The 19,935-nt window shown below is 43.6% G+C and overlaps 1 protein-coding gene across 2 annotated transcripts in view; it reads left to right on the forward strand.

The window, feature by feature from the left end:
• Window positions 1–19,935, forward strand: part of col27a1b (collagen, type XXVII, alpha 1b) — a 62,094-nt gene that overhangs the window by 31,653 nt on the left and 10,506 nt on the right. Inside the window, exons 11-41 of one of the 2 annotated variants that reach the window (XM_047341324.1) lie at window positions 426–479; window positions 1,854–1,898; window positions 3,746–3,799; window positions 4,662–4,706; window positions 5,378–5,431; window positions 5,640–5,684; window positions 5,849–5,902; window positions 6,056–6,109; window positions 7,189–7,242; window positions 7,345–7,398; window positions 7,487–7,540; window positions 7,645–7,689; window positions 9,203–9,256; window positions 9,486–9,530; window positions 9,711–9,764; window positions 9,914–9,967; window positions 10,176–10,229; window positions 10,684–10,737; window positions 12,415–12,468; window positions 12,919–12,963; window positions 13,780–13,824; window positions 14,017–14,070; window positions 14,681–14,734; window positions 14,817–14,870; window positions 15,787–15,840; window positions 16,288–16,341; window positions 17,630–17,737; window positions 17,836–17,889; window positions 18,140–18,247; window positions 18,328–18,381; window positions 18,948–19,001. In XM_047341324.1, coding sequence (XP_047197280.1) covers window positions 426–479; window positions 1,854–1,898; window positions 3,746–3,799; window positions 4,662–4,706; window positions 5,378–5,431; window positions 5,640–5,684; window positions 5,849–5,902; window positions 6,056–6,109; window positions 7,189–7,242; window positions 7,345–7,398; window positions 7,487–7,540; window positions 7,645–7,689; window positions 9,203–9,256; window positions 9,486–9,530; window positions 9,711–9,764; window positions 9,914–9,967; window positions 10,176–10,229; window positions 10,684–10,737; window positions 12,415–12,468; window positions 12,919–12,963; window positions 13,780–13,824; window positions 14,017–14,070; window positions 14,681–14,734; window positions 14,817–14,870; window positions 15,787–15,840; window positions 16,288–16,341; window positions 17,630–17,737; window positions 17,836–17,889; window positions 18,140–18,247; window positions 18,328–18,381; window positions 18,948–19,001 — 1,719 coding nt within the window. The remainder of the gene's footprint in view (window positions 1–425; window positions 480–1,853; window positions 1,899–3,745; window positions 3,800–4,661; window positions 4,707–5,377; window positions 5,432–5,639; window positions 5,685–5,848; window positions 5,903–6,055; window positions 6,110–7,188; window positions 7,243–7,344; window positions 7,399–7,486; window positions 7,541–7,644; window positions 7,690–9,202; window positions 9,257–9,485; window positions 9,531–9,710; window positions 9,765–9,913; window positions 9,968–10,175; window positions 10,230–10,683; window positions 10,738–12,414; window positions 12,469–12,918; window positions 12,964–13,779; window positions 13,825–14,016; window positions 14,071–14,680; window positions 14,735–14,816; window positions 14,871–15,786; window positions 15,841–16,287; window positions 16,342–17,629; window positions 17,738–17,835; window positions 17,890–18,139; window positions 18,248–18,327; window positions 18,382–18,947; window positions 19,002–19,935) is intronic. The other variant, XM_047341325.1, reaches the window with a different exon arrangement.

Raw genomic sequence — 19,935 nt, forward strand, 5'->3', positions numbered from 1 at the left:
TTTAGAAGTTAGCATCTCATGTGATGTCGTTCTAATTTCCCCCACTGCCTCTTGTCCAGGTTTTTCTTTTCCTCCTCTTCCGCTGAGCAGGAACGGCAGCGAGATCTTCAGAGATCCCTGATGTGTGGGTATGTGCCCTTGGACTACATCGTGGAAGCCAGCACCATGCAGTCCATGGGCATATACACTTGCCTCAAGGCTTGGCTCGTCACGACCACTCAGCCTGCAGTGCTGTAATTAGATCAAAGTATCATCGCTCAAGTCTTGTACAGATATTTACACGTGTGTTGGTGTTGTTGACATCTGCTGTCCGTCCCCATCATGTCTGCCCTGTCTCATTGTGCCCTCTTGTCCGTCTCCCTTTGCTCTCTCATCTGTCTTTGCCTTATGTGTTCCTCCATTCCATCTTTTATTCATCTCTTCAGGGTCACATCGGCATCCCTGGGCTTTTTGGTCTTCCCGGTCCTAATGGCGAGAGAGTGAGTATCAGCGGCTTTGGGAGTAAATGCCTGCAGGGTTGAATTATATGACTGTCCATGGGCCAAATTGATGAAATAGAAATAGACTGCATTTTTTTTGTGTACTCCAGGCACACTTCCCCAAATCACTTTTATAAGTAATAAGTAGAGCAAGCTGCCTCGTACTGTATTGGATCAAACCTGGGAGAACAGACAACCTACACCTCCAAGTCTCTGCTGTCTTGGATAAGGTTATAATGGTCTGGGGTAGATTTAATTTTACTTAAAGCCAGACAGAGTCAATATGAAACTTTCAGGTAGTGGATAAAAACAGTCTCTTGAGTATTTTGGAATTAGTTTTTCATTTTTAGCCACCCCAGCCAACTGGCACCACAGATTTTTACGATGTATCAGTCAGTCTGTTCAGTTGATCCAACGCTTGAGTAAACAAAAAGTCACAAACATTAGAATGCTTGAGAAGCATTTGGCTCAAAGAACAGTCGAGATTAAAGGAGACATATTCTGCTCATATTTAGTTTGATTACTTTTTTATGTGTTATTACAAACACATCGTTTTCCACATACTGTCCATTTGCTGCAGCTCCTCTTTTCAGCCTCTGTCTGAAACACTTGGTTTCAGCCCCTGTCTCTTTAAGGCCCCCCCCCCCTCCTGATAGAGGAGTTGTGATTGGTCAACACTCTTTTCTCACTTTACTTGGCCAGACCAGCTGCTGTGTGCATTGTGCAAATGTTGGGTATTGTGATGTCATGTAACATCTGGAAATAGGTGCAGGACGTCTGACCAGGTGTTTCAGGGCCTTCAGTGTTTTCTGTCGGGGGGAGGAGTTTCCTTCACTGTGAACTTTGGGCTTTAACTTTACATACACCAACTAGAATGACACCTAGTAAAGCACATTCCAGCACCAACACCCAATAATCCTCCGAACTTCAGTCAAGCTGCACCAGATTGCTCAGTCTCGTAAATACCAGTCCCCTTAATGAGCCAGATCGAAAAATGATCTACCTCAGATTCCTACGTTACATACAAGAGGAAAGAAAAACTGAAAAAGCAAAATATGTCTCCTGTAATCAGGGTTAGGGTTAAAAAAGTAAACTTTTGTCCGATGGTGGTTGAGAACTTGAACTCGAAGCTGAACAGCTGAGTCTGATGTTTCCATTTGTGCCCTGTTAGTGGTACGAACCTGAGAGGTTGTTTTCTCCATTGTTACGTCATCCGAACACTTGTTTCCTGTTATGTTAGAATCATCGTAGCCTCACGGGGCCGCTAGTGTAACTAAAGCTACTCAGTCTTATCATCTTAGAATTTCTGTTCTGACATCATGCGCCAGTTTTCTCTTCCTGTTTCTCAGCTCTCGTTTTCTCTTCTGTTTCCAGGGTATTCCCGGCGTTCATGGGAAGAAGGGCAAGATGGGTAGGCCGGTAAAGTTTTCTCTCAACATACTTTTCTCAGACAAACATTTTTAATGCAGCCTAATGAAAGTGAGGATGTTTTCTCTTGATCTATGGACTCCTCCTGTGGCGCAGAGCTACTTTAAAGTGTGTTATTTGACCATTACTCTGACAGATACTCCAGTTCTCACTGAATCCTCCCCTGGCCTCTGTCGTAAATCTGTGAAGAAAAGCTGTGGTAACTTCCACGCTGCGGCACAATGATGCCATAGGGATTATTATATGGATTTTTTAGGGATATAGGGAGAAAACTACCCCCTAAACATTGAACTGAATGTACTGGAAACACAAATATTCAAGTGTCAGCGGATTACATTCAAACTCTCAGTCTGTTCCTCTTTAAAAAGTTGCTGGCCTCGTATTTAAAGTCAACAATGGCTTTTCTATAAATCCTGTACGCTTCATTCTCTGTGGCTGAAGGTGATTAGGAAACATTGTATGTTATACAGTGTTTATTACTGTGCTTGTTTTCCATCACATTTCGATGATAACACGATGTGTCAGTTGTGGGTTTGGCTCCGGAGGCCGTGCCCACAGACCAGGGAAGTCTATCGTCATCGGCGCCTGGAAGTAAATTTCCCGTCCTACCAGGCTTACATGGAAAACATGAACACTGCACATACGCGCTTATGTAAATCTGGTATATTCCCCAGGTTCGGTCTGGTTGTTTTCTTTTTGATATTATGATGAAGTAATTGTCTGTGACACAGTCTGAGGTTCTAAATGTATGCTGGTATTAGCCAAACCATGAGCGAGCCTTTTCTCTTCCTCTGTGGTGAGAAGTCTTTTTTCTGTCCTGAGTCAGCAGTGAAAGAGAAGAGGAAGAGTTTGTTCCAGCAGAGATGCACATGATTAACTTCTTAAGGACTTAACCAAAGTGGCCTTTAGTATCTAGTATTTCTTGCGCTAATCAGAATGGCGGGGCTTCCATTGGACAGACCTGATGATGAATGGGTTTTGTCGAACTCGCTGAACGTTGTTGTCAATACGAGAACAAAGACTTGCATGTGTTTCTGATCAGACCCGGTCGTTTATTGACGTTTTTGGAAAGAAGCAGGGTTTTCCACATTTCCTGTGGGCTTCATGTTGCACCAATTACCTCGTATTACTTGATCCACATTTGCTTAATGCTCTGAAGACCCAGGCTGCCACACAAACAAATCCCATCTCTGCCATCTCTCAAGGTCTCCGTGCTCTCTGCTTGTGTGCAGACAGAGAACGAGCGATCTCTCTCTCCTATTCTGCTGTTCATCACTTCTCTTACCGTGGCGCTCGCTCTCTGTGGGCGAGTGCCGAGCCGTGATGTTGCGGTGGGCTGCACGTTGACCTTGGCACACTGACAAGCACATGTTGAGCGTGTGGCCTCACGACTGCATCACGCCTCTTGTTCTGCCCCTCTAATAGAATTACGAGCACCGTGCAAAAAAAAAAGGAGAAAAAACGACGCAGTCAGCGGTTCCAGGGCCAAACAGCTTCATTCAGCCGTTTAGGCGAGTCCTGGGGGTTTGGTTGGCGGGCTGCTGAGGGGCCGAGCACGTGCACAAGCAGACAGTCGGCCGCTCGGAAACACTCAGCCATGGAATTTCCTGCTGGTCTCCCAGGAATGAAGCTGCAGGATCGCGTTCGGTGGGATTTGCTTTGAAAACGTCCGTTTCTGGAAACACGATCCCTTGTGTTTGGTGTGATAACTTCCCTGACAAATAGTGTGATGTCTAAATAAATTCAACGTCAGGATAGATGTTTGGACTGAATGAACATGATAGAAATTCAGTTCCCTCTCTGGTTACACGACTGTCTCTGTTTGTTTGTGTGTTCAGGGGTTTCCTGGGGACTTTGGAGAGCGGGGACCTCCTGGGCCTGATGGAAACCCAGTAAGTGACATGATATAGATACAGATGCACCCACTGTTCACGTTTGGCACAGGTTCCAGACTGAACCCTCAGAAGAGATGAAAAATACACTTATGAAGATCAAGTGACAGTAAAAAAAAAAGTGCTACTACAGCACTTCTTCACTTCAGTCGATGTCCCGTTAGACCAGTGTCTGAAAAATACTTGGAGTTGGAGCTTTACTCAGATTTTCTGCTACAGAAGGAACATTTTATGTCTGCACAAGATGGACTGTGGAGTAAATCCACGGAGTCACGCAGCAACTCACTCACCCATCATCACCCACACTGATACGAGGGCAGCATCAGCACTTTCACGCGCCTCTCCTCTCTCTGTAGTTTGACCTACACTGCTCGTGATTGACAGGGTCGGGGGTTAGATTGTGATTGGCTGACCTCCCGAGAGCCTCCTCCGGGCCTCATTTCCTCTCCCAGCAGAGGGGACGGGGGGATGTTCCATTTGGCTGAATTTCATCTCCTTTCATTCACCACCGAATGGAGGCGGCGACAGGAAGGCCACACCGGGCCGCGTGTCATCCATCTCTCCGTCGGTTGCGTGGTTTGGAGAGGATGTGGACTCGGCATGTGGCTACGGGGCGCATCGCTCGGACAACAAGCCTCTGTGTCCAGAGCCAAGTGCTCACTCAGTATGCTAAACCGACTGGAGAGGCACATTTCTCTGCTATCACTGCAGGAGCAAACGAGTAAACAAACGTAGTGAACGCTCCTCCTCCTCCTCCTCCTCCTCCTCCTCCTCCTCTGCTGCAGTTCAACACCTCTATCTCCCTCTGCTCATGTTGCATCTTCTCTGCATCTCTCTCTCTCTCTCCTCTCCTGCCTCTTAGGGTGAACTGGGAGCTCCTGGGCCACGTGGAGTCCCTGGTCTCATTGTGAGTGTTGTATATTTCTCGTTGCTTTTAAAAGTTTTATATTTAGTGATTTATAGTTTATACTCGGTGTCCTTGTTTCACTTTTTGATTCCCTCTGGAAACCAGTCAGAACCCTTGATTCCTTACTCGTCTCTGTTGTCTCCACTTCCTATCACTGGCATTACATAACTAATTAAAACCAAACTGAACACTTGAACAAACTTCAAACTATTTTGGACTTTTTAGTTTGGGCCATTTCTCATCCACTAACATAGAGGAGGTGGGGTTTATGACCTATATGACGCCAGCCACCAGGGGGCGATTGGGATGCGAGCTGCAATGTTGCAAATGTAGTGGTGAAAATGAAAGACAGGTTTTCACAGGTAGTCTGAAGATAATGGATTAATCCTGGAAGGCCATTAATGTAACGCTTTACCCCTAATGCATGTTGGTTCCATCATCTGCCCAAAGTCCATTGGCCAATTTTCTTTAACCAATGGATATATTATCTTTTAAGAAATGAAAAGGATTGTGTATAAAAACATGTTCCTGTCAAATCTTACAATATCCGCATCTACTTATGTTTAGTACAAGCATCTGTGACTGTGAGCGTGTATTTTGTGTAGTTTTAGTTTTATCTGCTTATTCATTTGAGTGTTCAAGTGTATGTGTGTGTTTGTTGTTGGTGACAGGGAGACATGGGCCCTCTCGGCATTATGGGCTTAGCGGGACCACCAGGACTCAAGGTAAACAGAGTGGACATGTTGTGTGTCTCTGGTTTTGATATAGATGTGAGCTGCTCATAAACACTGGGTCAAACGCTTTGCTATTTTTGGATTTGTAAACTCTGTGTGCTCTTCCACAGCCTGGTCACATCTTCCTCTCACAGCCCGACACCGGGTAAAACACAGCGAACATGATGTTAATGCTCGTTTCTTTCTTTTTGCCTTCAAGGGAGTACCAGGAAACCCGGGGGACGCAGGACTGAAAGGTGATAAGGTGATCTGCATACGTCTTTCTCACACCACTAACCTTGTAAAATCCTTGACTGCTGGAGGGCACAGCACAGACGTGTAGTAAATGACACAATGCTCCTGCGGTGCATGTAGATTGAAAAATGTTCTGCTAACATTCTGGCGTTTTTCATTGCGTTTTTTTCCCAGGGGGATGATGGCTTGCCAGGAGAGCCAGGGGAGATTGGATTCCAGGGGGACAAGGTATGTGTGTGCCGGGGTGTGCTCAGGTTGTAGAACAGGTCTCGGTGGTTCGATTCCCTACTTCTACTGTAAAGGCTCCTGTTGTGTTTGTTGTGTTTTTGTATCATCATATCACCATTTTCATTGATGTGATTTGTCTACTTTCTGTGACAGGGTATTCGTGGCTCACCTGGGTTACCTGGTCCCCGTGGAAAACCTGGACCACAGGTAGGCTACTTTTCAAACACCCAGTACCAGCAGAGAACAAGAAACAACAACATAACACTTCATGTAGATAAGAGATGTCCTACAAAGTTAGGATCTCCTTGATCAGACTGCACATTTACTCTGTGATTAGTGAGAGCACACTTCAGCTTTACACTTTCATAGAAACATCATATTTACTCTTTACATCTTGCAACTTCTTTTCATGCTTCACTGCTTTGGTTGCGTCTGTGTTCTCAGCATGTAAAACACTGTGATCGAGTAATAAATGATTAATAAAGTACTAATCTGCTTTTTTTTGCTTTAGCTGCTTCCGATAAAAAAATGTGGTGTTGAAATTGCTCAAAACTCTGAACAATGCAGCCGATTTAAAAACCGCCGGTGCTCAGGAATAAAAATGAGTGGAATTCTTCAAATGTATTGAAAAGCAGATTTCAGTCACTCATGCTTAGAGGGAATTTCAGTCGAAGAAATTAAAGCTCAGTGACCACAAACAACCCGCTCGGAGAGCAGGACACGGGCAAATTCCAAGTCCAAATGCTCCCCGAGCGTTACGGCTAATCCGTCGGTCGGCACGGCAGCTGGCACACGTGCTCCTAAGTGTCCTTAATATGTTGAGTGCTCGCTGATCTGCTTTGAGATTCCTGGGAAAACCCGCTCCCTCGCTCGCTTTGACGCTGCTGCATGAGATCTGCATCCTGAAACCAGTGATCTCAGCTGTTCCCACTACCTGAGCTCCACTCACTCCTCCTCTCTGAGCTCCAGTGGTTTGGTTCCTTGTAACTTCAACATAATGTCCCCAAAATCACTTTGAACTAAGATGGTATGAGGCAGATTTCTTGTTATTTTCAGGGTAATATCAGATTCTTTTTTAATTGATTATGTTTCCTGCATGAGCTGAAGTTATTTTGAGGTTGTCTGATGTGTGAGATAAGATAAGATATGATAAGAAAAAACACATAAATCAAGGAAATACAAATTAAATACCAATAATATATATACTGTTAACAGGATTCTTGAAAGTAATGTTATATGATATTAAAATTATTATTATATTATTGATTCTTTGTGACATTTCTTAGGGCAAACCTGGGGAAAAGGGCCCGGATGGTTTACCTGGCCCTCCTGGCCCAGAGGTACGACAAGATGCATATTTATACTGCCTCTATCAGTGTGTTGTAATATGCAGGAATGTCCGAAACTGTGTGATGATGTAGTTTTGGTTTATTTTCTGTCAGGGCTTTCCAGGGGACATCGGCCCACCAGGTCAAAACGGCCCCGAAGGACCCAAGGTCAGCAGAGTAGATTTTAAAACTTAGACATAAAGCGTCAAGCTTGAGAAATGCAGTGAAAGTTTATCTTGGGTTCTGTCATCCACAGGGAAAGCAAGGGCTCAGAGGTTTGCCAGGTCCGAGAGGAAATCTTGGACTTCAGGTGGGTTTGACTTTGGTGTGTTGATATTTTACAGAAGAGATAGAAGTAGAGATAAAGACGTTTTTTCTTCCGCTTGATCTTCTGCAACGACTTTATGTTTTCAGGGTGATGAGGGACCAGTCGGGCCAACTGGATCCGCTGGATTCGAGGTGAGTGGATGAACCCAGGGACCAGTTAGAAAACACCCCGGCACCATAATCATGCAGCCTCCTCTTTACACACCCCAGACCACGATACGTTCTACACAATAGCACCACGTGTCTCATTTGTTATCTATGGTCTCATATGGACAGACGGTCTGTCGGCTGACTGATCGCTCTATTGTTCTAAATTGCTATTCTGCTGCCCTTTTCTATCATGAAGAAGAAACCACACTAGAACATATTCTAAGCAGCTGTCTGTCACTGTCAGCTACAAGACCGTCAAATAAAGTTTAGTGTGATGATTGATTCGTAAAATACTTGAATTATGATATGAATATTTAAATTACGGACATTATGACATAAATCAACTGGTCCCTTTTATGGTTTGTTTTTCAAATATCTCTCCACCATATGTAGATTTATGTCGGGAGTCTCCAGTATCTGAATCACAGACTCTGAATATCAACTTCCTCCTGTAGGTGTCGCCATCTTGCTTTTCAATCATCTCAGCTGTCAATCATAACGTTTAAAAACCAAACTCAATGGAAACATGAACACTTGAACAAACATCAGTGTGATAAGAACCACCTTAAATGACCGAAAACATTTTTCTATTTATTTATTTTTCACATCTTAGTTTGGTGCCTGACCCATCTGCTAACATGGAGGAGGTGGAGTATATGAACAACACTGTAGACAGCCACCAGGGGGTGATCCACATGATTTGGCTTCACTTTTAGGGAGCAGTCACGTCGTCCATCTTTATAAACAATCTATTTAATTGGTCCTGATGCAATTGAAGGAGGGAAACGTCATGATTGACAGCTGTGACTGACTTGTGATTGGTCGAGCATGTGTATCAGTGGGACCTTGATGCCGCAGCTCCATCCTCTGATTGTAACTGCACAGGTTACAATCAGTATATCATGGCTTCATCTCTGGATAGTGGGAGGAAGCAGGGACTCGTCCTCCATCTTTATTTATAGTCTATAATCCGAACACGGTGGATGAAGGAGCCACGAGAGGCAAACTTATGGTTTTATAATTGTCAGAGAGGCTTTGAGCTGCTTTACATCGTAAATAAAAGTCCTCAGTGACTCTCTGGGTCCAGTAAAGTGTTTGTTGGGAGTCCTCCCACGCTAAACAACAGAGGACACTTCTCCAATGACACTATTTTTGCAATGGTTAACTTCCAGTCTGTTATGTCCCAGCAGTGGAACCCACAGGTGATTACTGCAAACAAACACAAATGACCCTGTGGCTTCAGTTATAATAAGATGCTTTGATGCTGAAAACAACTCTTTGTTTCCAGGATAATTACGTTTTTTAAAAATGGGATGTTGTTGTTGTTGTTGTTGTTGTTTTGGCACCAGTTGTCGGTTGGTTCTGTGCCGCGGCCTCTCGAGGCACCGAGGAACCACACACTGCACCTTCTGCAGGACACATGGAGACTCTGCTGTTGTGCGTGTTGTGTGGAGCTGCAGTACACTTCCATGTGTCATTTTTGCTTTTTGTTCAGGGCAGACCTGGGAGGCAGGGATTCCCTGGATTGACGGGCCCGGACGGACTCAAGGTCAGACCCACCAGTCGCACATCCGCCGCCAAAACCACTGACATCCATAACTGAACATTCTCTCCCTGGTTCTCTTTTATGATAATACATCATCTGAATATGTGTAAATTAGATGTTAATCCTCCGTTACCACAGGGGAACAGGCCTCCGAGCACATTTCGACTGATTTGAACTAAAAACGAAAGGCATGAATAAGTTTGTGATATGCTAATTGGCTGCTTTGCTGTAGGGCGAGACTGGGATAACTGGCGAGGTCGGAAAGCTTGGCGAGAGGGTAAAGGCTTTTCTCCCTCTTTCTGCTGATTTCTGTTTGATGCTAAGTGTGTGTCTATGTGTGTGTGTGTGTGTGTCAGTTTTGTTGGGGGCCCCAAAGCTGAGCAGCCCCATTATGGGAAATATAACTTCAGTAGAACTAATAAGAGTCAGTCATGACAGCGTGTTCTCTCTCCTTCAGGGACTGCCTGGTTTTATTGGGCTTGCTGGAGAGACGGGTATCACCGGAGAAAAGGTTAGCACGCTCTCAATTTGTCACGGTCTGCTGGCGTCACGATCTGGTGTCGTGCAACGTCAAGTTTTATCGGATGAATCTCTTCCTGTCCATCAAGCGTGTGATCAGTGCTAAAATGAACTCTCTAACTGTTGCTTTTAATTCCTCAGGGGGATCGAGGGAACACAGGCACCCCTGGGCCGCCAGGGGAACGGGGGCCGATGGTAAGGAGTAAGTCTGGACCCCGTCTCTCGTACCATGGGGCGTTCAATTCTGCATACGTAAGGAAAGGGGGTGTGATATGTTAAGAGAGACTGTTTAAATAATAATCGTCCGATACGAAGATTAATTCAAGGTCAGATATCTAAGAGCAAATTCATGATGTGTTGGAATAATATAGATTCATCGTTTAAGTAATGTTGTGTCCGTCAGGGTCACACTGGAATACCTGGAGAGACGGGACCATGTGGAGCACAAGGGATCCCAGTAAGTTGACCAGTTTACTGTCATCACAGCTTTATGTGCGATGACTTTTCAGTGATATTGTCTACAGACTTTTTTGATAAATCATGTCGGAAAAACTGCTTAACTGCGTTATGATTGAAAGTCCAGAGGCTGTTTTTAAATCATATTGTGTCTCTCTTTTGAAATAATAATAATATAATGACTAAAAGACATTTTGTTTCTGATGAGGAAAGATATAACAGATTCAGAACTAGTTTTAAGATCATAAACCGGCCCTGAAATCTTAGAAAAATGTATTATTGACTCAATATATCATCTATATATATATATATAACACATTGAAAAGCAGCTTTGACGGATGACATTATATAAAAAACAGGTGAATCTACTCTATCTATGACTTAGACACTGTCCCTTATATCTTAGTTTCCATAGTTTGACTTAGTGAAACTCAAATAATATTTCTTCCCTCCAGGGGCCTCCTGGTTCACGGGGATCCATCGGCATCCGAGGGCCCAAAGGCATCACGGCAAGTAACTGAAATCTGTGTTAACGAATGATACGACACAACAGTTCACTCTACACCCAAATGTTGCCGTCACAGCTTCAGCATTTAACTCCAGCGTCACAAAGCCACGGGCGTCGTGACACTGATTTCATATTTGTAAAAGATCTCAGTGGAATAAACTGCGACAAGGTTTTATTTGGAATAAATGGAAATGTGAATCCGACAGAAATGGAAACAAACCATCAAAAATTATTTCTACACACACACAACACGTGGAATCATGTTTTAGTAAAGCAGAGGAATTCTAATATGCTAATGAGCTTGTCCCGACATGCTGCTCCAGAAACAGCCTGGAGTTTCAGGACGTGGAAACGTGTGTGCATCGCTGTGTCTGCCATGAGCTCGGGATAATTCCACTGATTCCAGCGCAGCAGGATCATCGGACTGAATGAATAATTGATGTAACATGAATAAGCGGTATAATTAAGGCTTTTCATTCTCTGGATTTGTTTAACACGGCTCCCCCCTAATATTACAAGCAGTCTCAAATGCAATATTTAATAAGTGTAATGGCTGAAAATTACATCAAGGCTTTGGAAATTAGATTTTCAGACCAGGATGATTAAACACCATTCTCCTAATTACAAAGTAATTCACAGTTGGAATAGAATAAAAACCAGAGATAACCTTTTCCTGTGCACATTTTTTTCAATTAAAAAAAGTGACATTACCTCCAAAAAAAGTGGATTACAGCTTTATTCCTCAGGACACACTAAACTGTGATCCATGGGAAGGAGTAAAAGCAATATGTGTTATTCTTATTCCTTACTTTCTTTTGCTTTGTATGTTTTAAGAAACACAAAATACACGATGGACATTCAGGTCTTCAACCAAACCTATAAAATGATGAAGCTTTTGTCAGGAAGAACCATGATTGATGGTTTTTGACCATGATGTCGTTGACAAAATAACTGTGTCCAGTGGATTTATCTATTTCTATTTAACTTTGATACCTTTAAGAACACAGATAAAAACAGGCAACATATGACACAGAAAGGTCTGCTTTTCTTTTTTGGAATGATAAGAAAGATCAGTACATGTATTTTTATCACACATTTCACTATTGTGACATGAGACATGAAGCCACATACAGAGATACAATAGCTTTCCCTCAGTAACAGTTAAGGAGCTGTGTTCTGCTCTGGTTCTGCTCACTTCACTTTCACATAAGCAGCTGTCAGTCCTCTAATGTTTTCTGACAGCGTATAGCTTGGTTCACTTTTTAAAAAAGCTGAAGGATGAATCAGCTACAGGATTTGTGACCTTTTCCTGAGGCTTCTTTACAATAACCCCAGTGTGCAGGCGGTGCCGCTCTGTGTGATGCTGGAAGGACGGGGGGGACAAAGTCCACACAGTGGGGATTGGGCACAGTGTTGGAGCTAAATCACAAATGCCAAGTATTTGCAAAAACCGCCACAATCTTTGATCGTGTCACCGCAGTGTGGGTAAATGCAAAGTTCACTAGAAAACAGGGAGAGCTGCCTCCCAGGCTCCACTGAACGGAGATGACAGAAATGGAGATTGACTCGGCTAAATTCACTGACTAGATGGATTAAACAACATGTGCCTCAGGTCTGTTAGAGGCCAGGATTTCCAAAGCTATTCATCAGTGCCAACTCACTGTACGTCTGTGTGCAGGGTCCAAGGGGTCCCGATGGCCCGGTGGGGGAGAAAGGCTCTGCAGGAATAAAGGTGAGCACACGGTGAAAAAAGTCAAAGTTAATAAAAAAACGCTTGTTGAGCTCAATTCTGTGTCTAATTGTTGATAATGTTACTTTTCCTGCCAAACTGCCTTCGAGCCACGTCTGGCCCTAAGCCTCCTAATTGCACTCATCAAATCTCTCCCATGCAAAGTGAGGATAAACAAAATGACTCAAGTTTTTCTTCACGGGGGGAAAAAAACGAATCACGAGAACTTTTCAAAGCAGCTTTGTTCAGCAGTCTGTAATTATTAACTATTTTTAACATCTAAAGAATCTTCAGAGGACACCCGTTAACTGCAAATCTTAACAGCGCAACGTTAAATCAAAGAGTCCTGAAATATTGATGTCGCCGGTTGTGCTTCGAAGTCGGGGAACAATTTAACTCTGGGGACTTTAGAAAGCTCGGTTTTTACTGATTTGGATGTTTTTTTTGTTGCAGGGCCCCGATGGTCCACCAGGAAAATTGGGCCTCCCTGGAGAGATGGTAAGAAAAATCAGGCGACTTTACTTTCCATTCAAAACTGTTATGACATTATTAGCAGCTTTAGTGGGGATTCTGGCTCGAGCACATTTGGTCATTCTCTCTCTAGGCTGCAGAAATAAGAATCTCGGATAAATGATGTCGAAACTTTTGTCCTAATGAGAGAAATTTCTCATTAGAGCAGTGGTGGAGAAACATTCTTGCAGTAAATTAGCTGCACGCTTGTTATTTCCCACAGTGCATCGTCGAGTTGGACAAACATCTATTAAAACAACCAATAAAGAAAGAATAATACTAAAATGGTTGTTCTTTAGTTCTTTATTTTTGACGGACAGATGTTTGTGCATCCTCAGCTGGTCTGTGAACCTCCAGCATCATTCAGATGTGCAAAACAGCCAATTATTGGAAACGAGAAGGGCGCTCGGAGAGCACACACCTCCGCCAAGGCCATCACCCTATCGTGTTACGTTAAAGGACATTAAAAATAAATAAATAAATCATAGATCCACCCATTTATTCAGATCCACTCCAGCTAAAAAGAATTCCATCATGTGAGGCTTGCTTCTTTTTACTGCATAATAAAATTCAGAGAAAGACACGGAGCGTGCACAAAACTGGAAACCACTCGGCTATCTGCATGAAGACCAGTGGTTGGATGGATGGCTCCTCCTCCAGTGCACGTGTCGAAGTGCCCTTTGGCAAGACACTGAACCCTGAGTCTCACCTGACCATTTGTATGCCGATGGTATCAGACTAGGACAGCACCATTGAAACCAGTCTGACTGAACTTACTTCTTTGTTCTTGTGGTGTCTCTGCAGGGGAAGCTCGGCGAGGCAGCGGAATCTGGGCCGAAGGGATTTCCAGTAAGTGATTGGGGCTAAAACAGGTCTGACTTAGGTCTGTCTGGATTATTTGGGGTGAAGACATTGTGGGGAACAGTACCGGATATAGTGGAGAGAGTTGTGTGGTGTGGTTTCTGTTAGTGGGTGTTGTGGCATTTCAACATGTGTATGAATGCCAGCTGTGTGTGTTATAAACAACTGTGTTATTTTCAGGGTATTCAAGGATCCTCGGGGCCTCCAGGAGACAAAGGAATTGCAGGAGAGCCTGTGAGTTGATGGTTTTGGTTCCATATTTGAAAAATAAATGTTATTTTTCTTAGTTTTTTCTCTCTGTCTGATGCAGCTATGTACATTTTTGGAAGTTGCAGATACCCAAAGTGGATGTAGGCCGGAAATAGAGTCTCATCTATTACGACCTGTGACTTCTCCGTCTTCTTCCCCTCGCACATAAACTCTGAATCTCCACTTTGACATCTTTTATTCAGTGAATCCTCAAAACCCACAGTCTTGCTCGAGGAGCCCAGAACAACCTCATCCTCTTCTTTTTCCCCTTTTATTTTGCCTGAGTTTCACAGACACAGGCTGAGAAGTAGAGTGAGTCTGAGACAATTTGATTTACACCTCCTCTTCCTGGAGAGGCAGCTGTATTGTAGCCTGAATGTGCTTCGATAACAGTCGGCCCATTTCCATCCCTTACACAAGCTTTGGCTCCATGTTTTGAAAGCAGATTAACTTATCTCCACAAATCCACACTTTTCTGGCCGGTTCTTATTTCTTTCCATATTTGTCACCCTTTGCCGTCACTTTCAGAGGTGTTGTCCAAGATTACAAAGTTCTCTTAACCTTCGTATTGATGCCTGTACTTCTGTCACCGCAGGGGCCAGCAGGGCCACAGGGAACGATCGGGCCTCTGGGGGAGATGGGGCCGACGGTGAGTTTGATCAAACGGCCGGTGGCAGAGCTCCCACTGACTTTTACATTAGCGCTGAAAAGTAAAGGCTGTGTTCTGACAGGGTCCACCAGGGAAGGCTGGAGAGGGAGGACTGCCTGGTGACACTGGGGAGAAGGTGAAGGCGATAATATGATATGGAAATGTTTATTGATTGATCTGGTGGATGATAACATTACAACAACCTTTGCTGTAGTAAATAGTAATGGTGCTTGTGGTGGGCTCTCACTTCATAGAACCATGTTTGTGTTTCAGTCCTGGGAGCAAGATCAGACATTTTGAATTATACTTTGTAGATAAAAAATATAATCCAACATGAAACTCTGATGAAATCTTAGCCTCTGGGGACAACGGCCAAAATTTGGGGGCTTCTGGTGTTCATCGTAAATTGTTTCGTTTCTTTGATCACACTTGTTGAACCTGTCTCCACACAAAACACAAACACTGATACTTTTTTATCTGTGTTTAAAGTCCACACAACCTTTTTGGCTAATCTCCATTAACAAGCCATCTGCATACGAATGAAGATAAATGAAAAAGCCAAGAGCTGAATCATTCGCGTCAATTTGTTTGTCCTCTTTTGTTCTCCACACACACACACACACACACACACACTGTTCACCGTGAGGAGAAACCAAAGTCTGCTCAGACATTTTTTGGTCACACTACAAGCAGAAACCAGAAGGAATCCGGCCTCGCCGCCAGATTCGTCAAAAATCTGTTTATAGAGATTATCAAAGCCCAATCAGAAATCACAATCTCCAGTTTTCCAATTGAAGTTGTGGCAAATAAAACTGAAAAAGCTTATTGTGCACTGACGTAGATGATCAAATTAAATTATTGTGGGTTTTTTGTTCTACTTTTTCTCTATTAAAAATGATGTTTTGCAGCCTCCAGATTCGGGGGTTCAGACATAATTCAATACTTGTCTCTATTACTGAGGAGAAACTGGTAAAAATAGCTCCAGTGGAAACAAAAACACAGGCGGGACATCGGGAGACACATCAGTAACATCGTGTTCCTTCTCCTGGCAGGGCTCCATCGGTTTGCATGGCAACATCGGGGAGCAGGGTCTGATTGGCCAGAGAGTGAGTATCCAATGGTTTTCTTTCAGTGAATTTGAATATTCAATAATATTCAGACGTAGACGAGTCACTTGCAACACAGAGTATAACCATTGTTTTTTATTCATTTGAAATAAAGGTTTTGCTATGTGCTTGATGCATGAATGTTTTTTGCCGTGATAACTGTCCCTGTGTCGTGGAAACATGATGCAACCAGGGGCACTGGGAGAAGGGGTGCAGAGGGGAGTGGAGCACCCCCTACTTGCAAGGGGTGTAACTGCGAGGAAAACAGTAACGGGACGTATGCTCGATGACGTAGAGTTGGCTGTTCAAATTACAGCTATAATCACGTGTGTGGCCCCACTGCTCTGCATTTAATATGAGGTCATAATATAAACAGCGCCCCCAACTGTGACTGACGGTCCAACGTCCCTGGTTGCATCCATAATGTTTTTATAATTTGTCTATCAGGGAGAGCCAGGCATCGATGGGGAGGCTGGACCAAGTGGACCAGATGGAGCCAAGGCAAGTATGACAATAAAAGAAACTGTAAATGAAAATGAGAGACATGCATCATGGGCCGCAGCAGATGAAAAAAATAAAAGATATTTATTCGGGACTAGTAATCACATTGTCACTGATTTCAACATTCATGTTTTCTCTCTCCGTCCTGAAGCGGTTCGTCTGTGAACCCGATGAACTTGTCTGTTTATTGTAGAGGCTCATTCTCATTAGTGCTAGCTGCGTATTGTTTGCCCTTTTGTACAGTTGGAGCTGCATTGTGTTGACGCTTAGTTGAAAACAGATAGAGTGGCTATTTTAAGAGCTCTACTGTCTGGCAAGGATTGTGACAGAACACACAAAAGAAACAAAGAAAGCACAAAAAGCAGATCTACTGGTCGGAGCCAAACGGCTGGAAGGATGGCCACAAACAGCCGGAGCCACAAGCAGCGTTTGGCTTAGAGACGGTGGTCAAATGTGAGCGAGGAGGACACAGGGGATTAGAACAGAGTCAACCTGAGTGTTCGGCTCTGTTCTGTACGCAGTGTTTTCTCTTAGTCAGGAGAGTAAACTTCTCAGAGGGGTTCTTGGCCTGAGTGCAGCTCCTGCTTGGAAAAAAACAGCCGCTCCGGATGGATAGATTTAACAGCTTTAACTGTGAAGTATTAGGAGAATGGAAATTCATAGTTGTGTTCATTGGGGAAGTTTGAATTTCAACAGAGAAATTGATAGACAAAGTCATGACGTCCCACTAAACGTGACTGTTTGGTATCAGCATATTAACGAGAAAGATCTGGTAAAATTTACAATGTTTGACAGTGAATCTTTTTAAATAAACTCAAATTGTTGCTTTACAGTCTTGAACACATAGTTTGTAGGTGTGATAATATGAAGTGTTTACCGAGGAGAACCAATTTTAAAAAAGCACTACAGAGCTTTAGGAAACAAAGTGTAACATTATTCTAATACATATTTAACTTTATCTGTCCTCATCCATTTCTTACACAAAATAACTCTTTGTGCCAGATTGGGATATATATATCTTTTTGTTTCATCAAATCACTGTGATGTAGTTTAAAGTTACAGGCTGTTGTGTACCTGCCTGAGCCGTCACTGTAGAAACTGCAGCTAACTCAGAAGACTTTTCTGTAGAGCTCACATCTCTCCTGTCCAGGCTTCGTGTCACCGGTGACCTTTGTACACTGGACAGAATTAAAAATGTTGTATACAACCTGCAACTCTTTTCAAAATCGACCTCCTACGCAGTTGCACACTCACCTTTTTTCTCATGGACTTGTTCTGCTGTTCTCAGGGTGAAAAGGGGGAAGCTGGTCCGGAGGGTGCCACAGGTGAGCGGGGTGAAATTGGCCTGAAAGGAAAGGAAGGACCTCCCGGGCCTCCTGGACTGGTGGGTGTGAGGGTGAGTGTCTCATCAGCTAACTCTGAATTTCATTCAATTCCCATGAATAGGCGGCTTTTTCTGTCCACTTACAGCCCCTGTTCAATTTTCTCTCCAAGGGTCAGGAGGGGAAACCTGGCACACACGGTGAAAGAGGAAAACCAGGACAAAAGGTTTGTCAGTTCACTTGCTCGAGGCTAAAATTGCACGTTTCATTCTCGGATGCCTGTGAGTTCGTTCTCCTGTAGGAGGAGTTGAATAGTTCTCTGATCTAGCGGTAAACACCGAGGTCAGCAACCTCCTTAAGTACGACGATGCAGATGTTTGAAATTGTCAAACAACACACACACACACACACACACAGCTGTTCAAGGAGGTTCTGTAGATTCACTGCATACCTGCTCATTGACGGCCTCTCTCCAGGGGAGCAAGGGTCACCAAGGTCACCTGGGAGAGACCGGGCCAATCGGTGAGCACGGAGAAATGGGGTTTCCTGGACAGAAGGGAGCAAGAGGCACCATCGGACCAGTGGTGAGTTCTTAACAGGCTGATTGAAGCACTTAATTGGTTGTTGGGCGGATGTGGACTAAATATGTGTATAATTTCCCAAGGGTGCACCGGGGAGAATGGGTCAACAAGGAAACCCGGGCATATCAGGTTATGAGGTAAGAAATTCATCTCAGTGGTGGAGTGACACATCTCCTTGAAGGATGTTATGAGGGAACTTCCAAAACTCTGCTGCTGTCAAATCAAAAATGTTAAAAACTGTGACCAAGGCCATTGAACTTGATCTATGAATCCTCCTTTTTCTATTTCTACTTAATGTAACTTTCTATTATTCATTGTAAAGTAGATAATGTTTGGCGCAGCCTCTGATAAAGAATGAACCTGCATTTTGTGTGTGAACTGTCTGTGGCAAAAATGGTCCGATGCTACTATGCTGCAAGTTGGTGTGCAGGTTTGCTGTCTGTTCTAAAACTGGTGTAAAATGTTGTTGGTCTTTCTAATTAATACTAAAATCAAGCGTTCCACTGCTGCTCTGCATTTAATATGACGTCAGTATATGAACTTTCTCCCGACACCAATAACTCTGACTGACTTCCTGTGTTAGGACCTAATATTTGCACATTTAATACTAAAGTAGAATCAAATTGATGTGAATTACAGTGGAGGTTTGCAAGGTTACGGTTCTAAAATAAGATTCAGTCACTAACTCTGTTTCTTGTCACAGGGTCACATGGGACCACAGGGCCCACTGGGACCTCCTGGGCCGAAAGGGGAAAAGGTACATTCACAAACTTATTTGCTGTTCCTAATCGCTGTCTGCACTAAAGGAGCTCCAGGGGCCTGTAATGGCTGCATTATTTAACATGCAGCACATTGCCTTTGACTACATGGTCAGTTTGTTTGATGCATGGAAACTTCAGTCGTGTCCCTAATTAGTGCTTCCTCCGTCCGTCCTGTTGTCCTTGCAGGATTCCTCAACTCCTCCCTAATTTGATCGATGATAAGAACTAGGACACGTCCAATTAACTAAGCGCTGTCAAATGTATATAATTAGCCAAGCACCTGGACTCCCCTGCTCATTATTTTGGGGATATTAGAAGCATAATTTGTGTTTATTTGACAGGAGCAGCACACGATAGAACACACTGCACCAGAGTTTAGCGAGACACTAATTTGCATATTTTTTAAAGTCCCTGGGCAGAAGCCATCTGGACGTGGCTGTTTGTTGTATTCTCTTTGCCAATATCCTCAAAATAATGGCCGCGCCTGCTTCATAATTAAATCAATATCACGCAATTATACGGGTAATTACAAAATTTATGATTTTCAATTGAGAGCCAGGTAACCCTGACGCTGAAACGTGCTGCAGATGAGAACATATCCCTATCACGGTTATGTTAAACGCACCATTTCCACAATCGTCCCCCGTGTGAGTGTCAGTTTTGCTCGTCTCCTGGACATTGATAACCAGCCTCCTGCTCTCAGATGCCTGCCGGCCTCGTCTTTCCTTGGTTTAATCTGACACATGCACGACACATGACTAATAAAATCATACACACATTTGTGGGTTTTGGTTAATGAATTCCATCAAGACACTGGAACAGACACTGGCACCATTATGTGAAACGGGATCATTGTGGGTAATAGCACATGCAATGATTTGCTGTTCATGCAAAAAGAGAGTGGATGATTGTTATACTCCTTCAAACAAA

Source organism: Hippoglossus stenolepis, chromosome 9 (assembly GCF_022539355.2).
Source record: "Hippoglossus stenolepis isolate QCI-W04-F060 chromosome 9, HSTE1.2, whole genome shotgun sequence".
In the NCBI taxonomy this organism is placed as follows: domain Eukaryota; kingdom Metazoa; phylum Chordata; class Actinopteri; order Pleuronectiformes; family Pleuronectidae; genus Hippoglossus; species Hippoglossus stenolepis.